The sequence below is a fragment of the Anser brachyrhynchus genome (assembly GCF_964034855.1).
Source record: "Anser brachyrhynchus genome assembly, chromosome: 5".
Taxonomy (NCBI): domain Eukaryota; kingdom Metazoa; phylum Chordata; class Aves; order Anseriformes; family Anatidae; genus Anser; species Anser brachyrhynchus.
The window spans coordinates 42,500,226-42,514,388 of NC_137699.1; the positions used below are offsets into that span (position 1 = coordinate 42,500,226).

The 14,163-nt window shown below is 47.1% G+C and overlaps 1 protein-coding gene across 2 annotated transcripts in view; it reads left to right on the forward strand.

Annotated features, from left to right (window-relative positions):
• Positions 1-1,501: 1,501 nt before the first annotated feature.
• Positions 1,502-14,163, forward strand: part of IFT43 (intraflagellar transport 43) — a 46,369-nt gene continuing 33,707 nt past the window's right edge. Inside the window, exons 1-3 of one of the 2 annotated variants that reach the window (XM_080595634.1) lie at positions 1,502-2,868; positions 2,981-3,070; positions 9,479-9,508. In XM_080595634.1, coding sequence (XP_080451760.1) covers positions 2,824-2,868; positions 2,981-3,070; positions 9,479-9,508 — 165 coding nt within the window. In that variant the 5' untranslated portion in view covers positions 1,502-2,823. The remainder of the gene's footprint in view (positions 2,869-2,980; positions 3,071-9,478; positions 9,509-14,163) is intronic. The other variant, XM_080595635.1, reaches the window with a different exon arrangement.

Consider the following 14,163-nt stretch of genomic DNA (forward strand, 5'->3'; position numbering starts at 1 on the left):
TGAGGGAGAGCCTGACAGGGCTACCGAGCATGTGAGTATTGGAGGAAATATTTCACACTTGGCAACCCTGCCTGGGTTTTGTCGGTCTGAGCTGGGGCTGATGTAACTCGAACAGCGGCTGTTCTCGTGGAGATCAAGACAGGCGAAAGCGTGGGCCTTTTCTCTCTACCAAAGGCCCTGCCTCCTTTCAGAGGGAGGAATCTTGTGTTTGAAGCTTCACAATGGTTAGGAGGTACTGGCCCAGAACCTCTGTGAATAACAATATTTGTAGTTTTTCTCCTCCACCAAAAACCCTTAGAGATGGAGCACGTATTTTCAAGTGCTTGGAGAAAAAATTGCAAAAAAAATCAAAGTGAGGTGCTTGGAGCTGCTAGGGCGGTGCTAGGGTGGAGCAGGTCTGGCAGCTACCGTTTGCTCGGCGCTTTGCTTCCCAGTGGGAGCTTAACATTTACAGTGAACTGTCCTGTGCCAAAATCAGGAGTCTGGCTGGCTGCCTCATGCGAGGGGTGAGGAAGAAAGGTGCAGCGCTCTGTGTCACTGCTTGCTACTGGAGGTGCCCCACGTCCCATAAATTCTGCAGCTGACTGTGAGCTGCTCGACAAAACCTTTAGCTGCTCTGAATAAGGTTGTCATTGTTCTCTCCCACTGCAGTGCTACCATGTGAGCTTTCCACCATGGCTCTAGCTTTAACTGCATGTGTGTGCACTTGCTTTAAAGGTGGTCTAGGACCAGAAGCATGTGGGAATGCTCAAGCGTGATTGCTTTCCCAGACTCTCCAGGCTTTCTCTTAGGCAGAAGGAGGACTAGACACAAGCTCTATTCATAGGCCCAGTCAAGAAGTAATCAACAGCAAACAGTGCTAGCGGGGGACTCTGTTAGTCCTATTCTGTGTGATTGGATTTGGGTTGAAACCAGATGGATGGAGTCCATGCTTAGGTGTGAGAACTTGTGTGTGAAAGGAATGCTTACGTAGTTCTTACTTGCTGTTCAGAGGAGAGGGGGTGGCAGTACTTTGATTTATAGTGGGGACAAAACCGAACAAGTAAGGCAGGGTGAGAGTTGAGAATACACTGGAAAAGAGAAACCCAGCCACCACAGACCTAAGCTGAACAAAAAGCAAGTGCAGAAGGCGGTTTTAGACAGCCACAGAAGGAACAGAAGTTTGTCCTGTTCATTCTTTCTCCTTCTTGGTTGAGTAGGGGCTGGTCTAGGTCCAGGATCAAACACAGAGGAGAATTACGCTGTTCAGAATGAGTGACACCGACGTTTAAAGCAAGCAAGATACATTTTAACCACAACACAGAACGAGGGATGAAAACTCTTTCTCCTCTGTTGTCTCCCCCAAGCAGGCAAAAACATATCAGCGCGGGTGACAAAGCCCATTCTGAGGAGTGGATGCGTCTGTGTGGGAACACAGAGAGAAGCAGGGCAGGACAGATTTTAGGCTTCATTCTTTCTACATATCTGCTCTTCTCTCCCAGGGAGAATTTCTGAAGTCACAAGTCAAAGTTCTGGGGCAAGGCTCAGTTCCGCAACTGCTCAACTGTTTTCTTTCCCGCGTGTGGACTGCTTCCATCACCTCCTTCAGTCAGCCTGAGACTGGTGCCCCTGCAGTGGGCAGCACCCCACGTCTCTGGGAAGGGCTGGGATGTACTGGTGGGGTCGTGCCTGGGGTGAGGACCAGGGAGAGATCGCGAGGAGAGGGCTGGGAAGGGACAATTCAGGATGAGCGAACCCATGGGTCCTGCTGTTTTGTGATCTGTCAGCTCGAGGTGGCACCCTTTACTGTTCCTGCCCTTCCTCCAGTAGCAACACCCCACCAGCTACTTGTTTGGGGTCACAACTGCCCAGGGAATGCCACTTAAGCAGATATTGCTATGGATACAGTCACACTCCTCTTCGGGTGCCATTTTCTGAGCAAGAAGCCAGTTGTGATGGCACACTTGTACTCAGACATCCTGCAGTCGCTAATGCAACCCGGGGGCTGCAGTCCCTTCCCTCTCCTTGTGTCTGCACAGCCGCAGCTCGTCAGAGGAGTGGATGGGAAGTGCAGGGCCATATTCCTGCCTGGTGGAACACGGGGCTGGGTGAGAAGTGCCCGCTCTACCTGATGGGTACCTGAATCCGTAATCAAAAGAGAAGAGCCAAATATCTGGAAGATGATGACTTCACAGAGCCTAACCAGCCTGGCTTCAAAAAAGGAAAATAACCTCTCACTTATTGAATTCTTTGAACATGTCAAGCTTTGTAAAGAGAGATAATATCTTTTATTAGACCAATTGATACAGCTGGAAAAAACAGACAAGCTTTCAGGCACAGAAACACTTCTTGTATGTTTTTTCCCTGGTTATATCTAATAAAAAGTTACTGCCTCTGCCTACAAATCTTACTTCACTTAATCCTTAGATCATCACAGTCACCGCATGACTACTTGAAAATGCCGGTGAGGAATGGAAAAGGGGAGAATTATTTGTCACAATTTGTTCCGACTTCTTAAATTCTTCGGCCAGACCACGAGCCCCAGCTGAAGCTGAGCAGGTGTACGGGGCGCGTTGCATTGCCTCCAGCACGAAGTATTCCTGCAGGGCTTAAAGCTGTAGGGCTACGCCGTCGCTCTTTGTCGCTGCTAACACAGTACAGCCAGGAGCAGCCCTGCCCGCGGGGAGCGGCGGCCGCGGGCCGCCTCCTCCCCGCCCCGGCAGCGAAACTCCGGGCAGGGAGCCCGGCTCCGGGGCTCCGGCCGCGGCCCGGTGCCGGTTGGAGGCCGGTTGGAGGCCGGCGGGGCGGGCCGTGTGCCGGAAGCACCGGCGGCGGCGGCGGCGGATGGAGGCCGAGCGGCAGCGGGCGGCGGCGCCGCGCCGGGCGGGGGTGAGCGGGGCCGGGAGCGGCCGCGGGAGGGGAGCGGCCGCCCCTTCGTCCCGTGCCCGGCTCCCGAAGCTGTCCCTGTCGGTAACCGTGTGCTCCTCCCGCTCCGCCACAGGTGCCGAGGATGGGCCGCCGGGCACGCCAGGACCTCCTTCAGGACGAGAATGTCAGCAGGAAGAGCTCCTCTTCTGCGTCTGCCGGAGAGGTGGGTGTCCTCCCGGGGGAACCGGAGGCGTCTGCGGTCCTGCTCCTGTCCCCCCGGGAGGGTCCCCGTGCCGGCCGAGAGCTGTTCCCTCACGGGGGGCTTTTCCTGTTGAAGTCTGTCCTAAGAGCCAGTACCCAAGTGGCTGCCCTGCCCCTTTCCCCGTGTTGCCTTCCGCAGGATGTGTGGTTTTCACACAGGCTCTTCCCTGCGGCTGTGGTTTCTCAGATCCATGGAGATTTGTATCAAGCAGCCTTGGGGCCTCTCCCTCCCATACATGCGTATCTCCCATGGGTATCAAATATGAACAGGGTCATCATTTTGTTGCCAGTTTTGCCACCATCCATGGTAGCGAGGCAGAGTACAGGTAAGCAGATGCCTTTCCTTTGAACTTTGCTTTTGTTAGAGCCAGAGTACAGCTTCTGGTGGTCAGTATCAGGTTTGTGCAGCAACATTACTTTTCCTTTCGTCCACGCACAGCCACAAAGGTCATGCTAGGAGCCAACTTCGCAGCATGAGACTCTGTCTCATGGGCAGTCATGTGCAAACTCAGTTCCCACTTGGCTCTGGAGAAAGACTTTTGTTCAGGTTCTGTTCTGTCGGTACCTCTTTGAAATACAGAAGACTGTATAGAACCCCTCTTTCACAGGAGGGTGAAGCAACATCCCGGAATACCCAGAAAGATAAGATCTGAACCCTTTAGATTCACTCTCTTGCTTACTGCTGCAGAATCCTGAAATCCTGGAGGTTTGCTCTCTGTTGCTCCCCACAGGCATCTCCTGCTGAAAGGAGCATCTATCTGTCAGGAAATGACATACAGACAGTTCTTCCTTACACCTTCAAATGGATAAAAGGGTCATCAGACTTCCAGCACGTTGACAGTGGCATTTGTTTATATGAGATAATACTTAGCTTTTTGCAATACCAGTAGCGTTCTCCAACATATTGCGTTCTTGGTTTCTTTGAACTGCAAAACCGCTTTGCCCTGCTGACTACCCTGGCACCAACTGTACTTGAAGCTTCTGTGCTCCCAGCCGTGGGACGGTCTGTCTGAGGAGTGGCTACTTCTCTGATACTCTCTGTCATGACAAAACTCTCACATGGAGTAGCTGTGTCCCAGTCATCTGTGCCAAAATGTGTTTCTAGGGGTTGTTTCCCTGGAGTCCCTGCTATGCTGTTGAAAACACACTGTTACAGCTCCTGTTACAATTACACTTCATGTAGCTTTTTTTTTATTCCCCACTGGAGAGAGTATGCTGTTTTCTCTTTTAATAGGCATAACAGAGAATCATCTCCTCCCACCTATGCACTCTTCCTTCCCCGGTTATATTAGGAGCTCAGGAGGAATCCTGTGAGGGAGTTTCTGGAAGGAGCGAAAGGCCCATGCTCAGAGGTCACCTAAACTCTGCAGGGTTCATCCTCTTTGATGTAGCAGTACTTCTCTGCCACGTTAGCCAAAATGGAGTGCTCTGGTCTCTAGGGTTAAATCCCTTTCTACAGGCAAATCAAACCAACTCCTTTTGGCACAGTTGTGGGTACTAGAGAATGAGGAAGAGCATTTACAGTAAGTGGAGTAACTGATACTTGCCTAGATGTGATGCCCAGCCTGTTTAATGTGACTGGCAGAAATTATACTGAAATTTTAGCTCCTGCATAGTAAGAAGTTGAATATACATTTGAAGAAGTTCAGGAGATCTGAGGTGATCCCCCAGGCTGGCTCTGTGCCTCATCAGTGAGCCCTGTGAAACTCCTGTGAAGCAAGGGACACAGGGACACTGACATCAGATGGTTTTGCCTTTGCTTTCTTCCATCCGTCCTTGCAGCACTGGAAAGACCTGATAGGAAATACCAGGTCTGTGCAAAGCAAATGGAGCTCTTTATCCACATCCAGTAGTAGGATCTTTTGTAATTTAAGCAATCAAATTAACAGTGGGGCCCATAGGTAAAGAAAGCCTTGAAAAAAACAGCCGGTGCTGCACGTGGGTGTTAACCTTGGTTAACCTCCAGATGAAGGCAGCTCACTGTCAGATTGTTCTCTGCTGGAACTGCCCATCCTCATTTACGGACCGATTCCCTGGTTAGAAAGTGACCAAAGCATGTTGTAGGGGTACCGACTGACTGTACCTTACTGCAGTTGTACTTCGTGTGTCTCACATCACAGCCATCCTAATAGCTGTGAAGAGATCATAAAGGTTCCAGTCCTTGGGCATCCCTGGAGAGGCCTAAGAAATAGTTAGAATCTTCTGACTGAAGGCAGTGAGCTTTTCAGCAGCAGAAGGGTGAGGCCTTCCACGCCTTAAACGATTCAAATATGTTATTACTGGATCTTAACCACCAGGAAGAAATGTTTGTGTCAATATTCTCCCTTCAGACAGTTCTTTGTTGCTAAGTGTTGCTGTTAACTGGAAACCTTGGAGCTACTGGAGAAGAGACAAAATCTACTATGTATAAGCCTCAGCCTTTTCCTTTGCTTCAGAATCAGAGGCCTTTCATACACGGTCATATTTGATACCAAAATGAGCATTTAATAGATCTAAGCTTGCATTTTCCTTCACCATGGGTTGGCAGCCACCTTTTACTTTTCTGGAAGCTTGGCCTTGGCTTGCCTCCATGGTGGGGTCAGCTGTTACAATGGATGTCTCATGCAACCATCTGGTCATCCTGAAACCCTTTCAAGGAACCTTCCCCAAAGAAACTCAAAATAAAATAACTAAATAAAAACCATACTTTTACTAGAAATGGCCATAGTGGCCAGTAATTAATTTCATCACAAGAGGGTTTATTCCTACTAGTGATTTTGAAGACAAAGAGATTTGTCCTAAACCTTTGCCTATTGACACCTTCATGGGCAGTTTCACATTCAGGGTTATGATTCAGTTCTTGGTTGTTCCTCAGGGTTTTAAAACTATTTTAAGATTCATCTTGACTTCTTATTTTTTTATATTTCCATGTCAATCCACTCAGCTTCCACTTAGCTCAAGCTTTTGATGTGAACATCTCATTTGTCTTAATGTTCTGGTCTTTTCTTGACAGTGAGAACCATCCTGGATGTGTTTTCTAGTCAGAGCAGCTTGCTTGAAGGAAGCAGAAAGTACCTGTCTGTCTGTCTGTGTTTCAACATTTGGGCTTATTACAAGGAAATCACTTTGAGATGTGAACAACTCATTTAACATAATTAAAAAGATCTTTGTTTTCAAGTCGATATGCAAATCTTCTGACTTGGAGCGTAGATCTTATCAGATTACTGCTGATTTCTTGTTGACCTGGACTCTGTCTTCCAAAAGAGACCCCAAACAATGGTACATCTCATCACCTGTCTGTCTTCTTTCACAATTGTGTTGTGAAAACCTTTTTCCTAGGGCACAGCTGCAATCTCTTGTGCCTTGTAGCAGGCTATATGTCCCTCAAGCTCTATAAAAATATAGTATTTTAGTGTCTTTTGAGTGTCTGTTGTATATATATGGTGTTCACTCTCCCACAATAAATTCCTTAACTCTATTCCCATTCCTGTGTGAAAGCATCTGCATTACCTTCAAATTCAGACCTCTGGCTCCTCAAAGAGCTCAGTGTCAAAAAGCTCGTAGCCTGCCATTGACACGCAGAGCATTCCTGCCTTTTCAGAAGTACAAGTACTAACAAACAACATTGCAGCTATGTATTATTTCAAGAGGCAAGAAGGAACATGATTATTTGCTGTAATTGGTGCAGTCAGCATCCTTCTGCAACAATGGCTGTGTGCGTTCCTGGCCTTTAGAGCTCCTTGGCAAATTAGCAGGCACTTCTCGGGCACCCTGGGGAATATGCCGTAAATGGGAATTCCTAGAGATAAATCTGCTAGCAGCATGCCAGAACTCTGCATTTCAAACATTCATTTTCAGAGGGGTAATATAGCCATTTTTCCATTGGGAGGCCTTTCCCATCCCTTGGCTTGCTGTGTTACTTTTCACTCATCTTGATGCTATCAGGTTTCTGACAAAATCAGACAGACTCAAGCTGGCCATGTTATTTGTATAATGGGAGGGGCAGATCACATAATGAGATCTATTGAAGATCTTTGCTCTCGCATTCTACCAGGACTTCTGGACGCTTGTCTAGAATAAAAGTCAAACCTTTTTCCTGGCTCTAGCATTGCTATGTCCAACAGCCTGGATGCTGGCTTGATGACATCCACCAAAAGAAGTTGTTCAGCCAGGTTTGGAGCTCTTGATGGGATTAATTTGGAAAGCTGAGTGGAAAACCCTTTCATTTAGATATATCAGCAGTTTTTTCCTTTTCTGTGTCTCCTCTCAGCAAGAGTGAACTATTTGTTGTTCCATAAGAAATTAGTATGCAAAAGGATTTTCATGTTATTCTGCTTCCAGTCAGTTTTCTTTTTATCCTACAGTGACAGGATTCTCTTGGGACTTTGTCCAAGACTTCGTTGGGTTTCTGCCTCTTATGAATTCAACATGGTGTTGTTGATGTCCCTCTGGCAGCACTTTGTAGATCCTCTGCTTTTAACCGGCAATGTATCAGCCTAAAGGATGAGGGTTTTCCAGGCTATGCTGAGGATATCTCCATACAGGTAGGAGAGGGTCTCTTTCACTTAATGTCATGGTTTGTTCAAAATCATTTAAGATCCCTGATGGGCTTCTTCCACGTTTCACCAAGGCCTGCGGAGAGTCTCTGTGCTCTCACTTCTGAAAGTATGTTCTTCGCTTATTGTCCTACCTAATATCTATAAGCCTGCTTATACAGTTCTGGTCCATGGGTGATACTTAAAAATGATTATTTCTTTGCTGCAAAAATATAGGCAAGGTTCGTGCAGACAGACAAAAGCTCGAGGTGATTCCACTGCACGTTGGAAGGATGTTCCCGCAGGTAGCTTTTGCAGAGCAGCTATTTGGATTTGTACCACCCAGCTTACAGACACTCATGGTAGTGACTTTTGGCCACGTTCCTGAGGCTGACATCCAAGCTGCATTTAAATGTTACTCTGGTTATCTAACCCAAGTGAACAAACAACTGCACAGCAGTTGCTGAGGGTGAAATCCAGATGGAAGATTGCTCAAAGAGGAGGTTATTTAAATGCTTTTATTTAAATGCTTTTTCAACACGTGTTGTCCAGCAGGATTTCCTCCAGTGTGACTGTGAGTCCTGTACTGCCTGGGATCTGTCCACCCAGAGAAGTTTAGGTCACGTTGGGCCCTGCAGAAGCCTTTTTGCTCTCAGGTGGGAGAACGAGGGGCCCCTGGTTGACAGATACACAGTTCTGACAGATTTTACCAGTTAGGTGAATCCGATTTCATTTACACTGCTCACTGATACAGACGCTTCCGTACCCCTGCTGCCCTAACCTGCATGTAGCCTCCCTCTGTTCTTGTCACAGTAAGACCATAAGGCCAAATGACAGCACAGAGACCAGGTGAACTCAAATACCAAAACACTTTAATCAGAGATACAAGGAATTTGTAAATTACATGACTTCCCTGTTCCAGAGGAGAGAAGATGCAGTCCAGAAGAAAGGTAGGTTAGCATAGTGGTTCCAGCCGTGCTGTGCTTAGTTCTGGTGCAGGGTTGTGGGATACATTATAGTCTCTCCCTGAATGATGTGAATGCTGTTATTCTAGGACTGTGTAGAGATTACCAGATTCTTAATTGCCTCCTCCTCGTATTTGGTGCCTAACAAGTGGTTGCTGCTGGTTCTGGCAGTCTGCTCATCAGAAGGTTCTCAACCAGCTCACAAGTTTCGCAGTGATTAAGAGGCTGCTTTACTGCAGTTACTCATCTGCCCCATAACTAAGCTGCTCCCTTATACAATGGGGTTAACTGAAGTTCGTGCACTTACACAACACTATCGTCAGCTAAGGCTAACTTATGCTAGCGGCTACAGCTCCTGCTCCCAGTGGAGGATCTGAATTTGGTCTGAGAAACAGTGGCTTCTGAAAATAGAGGTGCAACCTGCTATGGTGTATAACCCCCAGCATGACTGGTCTGGCATCCTTTGTGGGCTCTGGCACGGTTGCAGTGTCTGTCCGTTCAAACCTTTCTAGCATCCTATGTGACTGAAAAATCTGGGTTTTCTCATGCTACTAGAACTAAGTTTATTCTCCTCTCACTTTCATTTGTAGTTGTGTTTTTTTTTTTTTCCTGTTAGTATTCCTTTCAAGGATATGACTGCTGGCAGACTTTCCTGCCTCTGCAGTCAAACAGGCATGCTTTGTAGTATTACAGTTTGTATACGCATAGATGACTGTGGATATAAAATCTTACAACAATGGGATCAACTTTGTACTTCGTTCAAGCGATGAAGGTTGCTAAGTGTGTGCTGAGGAACAGCCATTCACATCGATCTTCCACGCTATTTTGCATAGAGTTCTGTAGCTTTTCCTTTTAACTTCTTTCTCTCTTTTTCCCTCCTTATCCTTCTAGGATGAAGACCCTGAGGAAAAGGTTGACCATGTAAGACTAGAGGCTTTCTAGATAGATGCTGGCTCCTCTGAAGGGGACTAGTAGGACCAACCTATCCATGTGTCTGGAGACTACCTTAGGAGGGGACTCTAGCACTGGAGAATAAGAAAAAATCATGCCTGAGATGCAGTACCTCTCCTGCATCCTCTGTTCCTATTATTGACAGTTTTGTTGTTGTTGTTTTTGTTTTTAATTGTCTTTCTAACAGCTGCTGTTATCAGCTGCTGCATCTTGTACTGGGGTCACAGACCTACACGTGGCCACTGGAAAGATGTTCTATTTTCATTTTAAAAGTCAGGGCAACAATTAGCTAATGAAGTACAGAACCTATCTGAGCCTACCTAGATGCCCTGTCCACTATGTTTAGCTCGCTCCCATAACGTGAAAACTTGTCTTAAGGGATTATGGAGTCCTGCTGGTGCCCCAGAAGAGAAGGCCAGCTGGTAGTAATAGGGATGTGTGCTTGTCTGTTTCCTGTGAGCCCTTCCTCTTTACTGTACCTGCTCTGGAATGCTTATACCTGTGGTTAACGGGATGGCATAGTGCTTCTTACTACCTCCCGCTACACAGAGGAAAGGAATACACTTATCCTTTCTCGTCATGCCGCAAAGCTAAAATACATCTCGGCATTCATTTGGCATTAGGAGACAAGGTGGTGCTGTTCAGAACAAACTACGAACTAGTGCCTGTTTCTGTTAAAGTCTCTGTGCTAGTAGTCTTGCACTCTTCTGAGGGATGGAATTGGTGTTGCTGACTTTTCCTGGCTGGAGTAGCTCTCTGTATAAGTTAGATAATTAAAACATCCTTTCCCACACACTGATTCGTTCTGCTGAAGCACCAGCCCTGTAGTGGTAGCGTACTAGGTCCATTTGTGAAGTTCAAAGCCCAGAAAAGAAACCTGTATCGACCATCTCATTATTTCTGGCCTTGGTGGGGTATACTTATCACAAGGAGTTAAGACTATTCAGATACGCTCAGTTTTCTCTCGGTAGTGCCGGAGATGATACTGTAAGAAAGATCCACTGAGTTTATTAATCAGTGACGGATGGTTCACAACTATATCTAGCGCACTTTTCCATTTATCAGACAAACAGATCTGTGGATGGGTCTAGTTGGGGGACTGGTCACCCAACAGATTTTTTTCCTCATTTTTTCCTAATTTTGACCTAAGCCTTCTTTTTTATTTTTTTATTTTTTTACCTCGCTGTAACCAGTCCTTACAGTCATTTCATTGGAACTCATTCCACCTCCTTGCCTTGTCCTAATTCTTTGATTCCCAAAGTCTGCTGTACTGAGTGGTGGCTGGTCACATGTTGCAGGTGTCTTCTTGCTCCTGGCTGCTGAATTTCTTCAAAACAATTAAACTGATGTGACTTCTGCATGAGCAATTGTTGTTGCTTCACGGATGTTGTGCAATGGTCCCTGGGAAGGAGATTTTCCTTGGTATGAAGTGATCTCCTCTTTGAAACCCCTCCTGTCTGAATAATTCCTGCACCCTTTATTCAGGCTTATGCTCTTAAGCAGCATAGTCACCCTTGAAAGTATTTTTCCACTTGGACATGCCTGTGAAGGGTAACAAAATGGTTAATGGAACACTGAGAAATCTGACTTGTAACTTTTAATACTTATGACTTTAAAATGCTTCCTAACTTCTATTAATTGTATCGCAAGCCCCTTCTGAACCAATTATTAGTGGAACTTTATAATAAAAAGTGTGATCCAAAACTTGTTTAGTTGCAGTATATCCCTCCCTTAGTCATTGCCTGGCCAAGCTGAAATACTTGGCTTCTTGAATCATCTGTCCGAGGTTGGCCCCTCTGTCCCCCTGATGGCTCATGCAACCCTTTTCTGAACTCCCTTTGGGCTGTGCTGAGTGTTACAATCTGAACTCTTCCTGGATTTGGTCCCTTTCCTCTTGCTGCTGTGCAGATAGTTTGTGGCTGCCCGAATAGTAGCACGCAGCCCCATCTGTGCTGTTGATGTGAACGTACCTGCTGAAGTCCTGCCCTCCAGCCATCTGCCTGCTCTGAGACTCATTTTGCATCCCCTGGCAAACCACTCATCTTGCATCTGAATTTTTGCCAGCTGAATCACTCATTTGGCTGCACCTTCCAAAGGCTGTAAGGCTGATCAATGGTATAATAAAGGGAGTATCCTAATATCTCAGTTAATTTGCAGAGGCAGAATAAGCAGGAGGAGTATGAACGTGGCTGGGAGCCAAGATTTTTGCTGGGTTCTCTTCCTGGCTTTGCCACAGATTTGCTCTGGGGCCTTGGAGAAGTCCTTTCTCCAGTTTACTTTAGCTCCTGCCTGAAAGGAGGGATAGAACTTGGTGCAGGAAAACAGTGGGGATTCCCTAAACACAGATCCACGGAGGGATTTAGATCCCTTACCCTAACAGCAAGATCCACTATTTTATCCCGTTTAGGTCCCCAAACTGTGTGGTATGTAGACTATCAGGATGGGACCATGGATCTGTTAAGGTGGTAAAGAGTGACTGGGGACTGCAGTGTGGCTGAAACCCTGCTCTTCTGCGGAGTCCTGGCATCTCTGTGAGAGCTGTAGGAGAGCAAGTCCTTGCACTAGCAAGGAGGGATCCTGGTCCCCATCCTGGTGCTTTGTAGCCATCAGCAGTGGAGCAGGACCTTTTTCTTCAGGGAGCACCAGGGATGGAGGTGTTGATTTTGACATTGAAGCCACATGTTTTATGCATAAACTCAAAGATCAAACCCACCATCTCCTTTCCAGGCTGGAAGATACTGATTTTATTCCCCTCTTTCTCCTCCTGACAGATGTATCAAGTCATGTTTCCCACTTCCCTAGAGAATATTATGTCTAATGACAAACCTGTGAGCTGTTCTGGTCTGAGAAGACTCTCAGTCCCTTCTCTTGAAGCTGCTCTGCTTTGCAGAAGGGAACTGAAAGAAGTTCTGGGCCGCAGGGAAGGACTTTCTTATCTCAAGATAACAACATTTGAGCAGGAAGACATCTGGTTTAGTCCTAGTGAATCCAGCTGGGACTTTGCTCTATAGTTCTTTTCTGGCAGGCATGCCATAGGTAGCCTTGAGGTGTTTCATGGGCTATAGCAGGGAGAACACCTGATTTCTGCCCCGTAACTAGGTGGATGCTGACATCTATGCCTCTTTATCACTCAAAGTTTGAGCGATGACATGCTTTAAAGTGACAATTGCAAGGAGAATTTGAGGATCTGACCTTTCCAGAGGGGCAGTGAAGTCCTTCTGGAGCTCTAGGTCCCAGTGGTTGCTTTTTAGGTTAAGAAGACATGTCAGGAGCAAATGCTTTCAGTGAGTGGTTGTTGGAAGAACAGTTATCAGATGTTTAAGTCCCTGAAATGTGAAGCCAGTGGTGGGCTTATTTGGCGAGGTTTGTGTGTTTGCATTGTAAAACACAGGGTAGATGACACGGATCCCCCGGTGAGAAGCAACCTGCACCAGCTGGGCAGTGCTGTGGGGTGGTACAAGCGTGGTTACCAGAAGCAACTCAAGCCAGAGCCTTTCCAGACTCGAGCTGACTCACAGGGATCCTGCTTGCAGGTGTGTCTGCACCTGTGGTGTAGACATGGCCTTGGGCTTTGTATGATCAGGGCCTTTAATCAGAGCGGTATTTTCCTGACCCAGTTCTTACCCTCGCACAGCGGTTGGCACCCAGCTCCAAACTCTCATTGCTTTGTCTGGTCTGGTCTCAATCTGCCTAGCAGCCACTCCCCAGGTGATCTTCCCCACGTTTCCTGCCTGTGGCTCGGAGACGTGGGACGGAGGAACCCGACACTGGATGCACTCAGCTGTGTGTTCACTGGGGGACATTATTTAGGCCAAAATAGGCACTGTCCAGCCACTCTAGTTAGAGAGTTCGTTACCTAAGAAGACCTAAAAGGACCTGTATAATAATAACACAGTCTCTTGTAGCCCTTTTGGGATCTATAGCTTGCGTGGCAGTAAGATCTAGGGAATGGTGGACAAATAGTTCACATCCCAAAGACATTGCGGTCTTACTGTGTTTTCTCTAGCATCCTGTTCTCTCTTGTGATCTTCAGCTTGTGGAACAGCTCTCACCAGGGAATAGCTACTTTCTCTGTATGGTTTGTTGCCAGGGTTTGCCTTCTTAGGCATGCAGTTGGGAGTGGGGTGGACTGGCAGTAGGTAGCTCTTGAAGTGACAGGCCTTTCTGGGAACCTGGGAGGGCTCTCTGAGGCAGATTTTGCTGTAGCTGGTGCACGTTTTGAATGCCATTTTTGTGTGTTTGTCCTGGGCTCGGCTGAATTTGTCCCTCTGTGTCCAAGAGTCTCCGTCCTCTGTTTGGATTCTGTTAATAAACACCCTCCACTGATGGGAACCGGCATCCAAGGAAGCACTGGCTTTTTTACCTGCTTACTTTTTATAGGGATTGCGTCTTTTCTTTTTCATTTTTTTTTCCAGTGGTCTTCTGGTTGCTTGTAGAAATGCCGGACTCCGAGCCTGTTCCCGGGGACCGCTCAGCTGGAAGTTGGCCAGATTCTCCAGGAGGAATCTCAAAAATGCAGCTGAACTTTTGTTCCCTAATTAGGCCAACTTCCCCAGTGTGAGCCCCAGCACTGTGTGGCCCGGAGCTCCCCAAGGCCTCGCGCTGCCTCTCTCCCGTGCACCCCA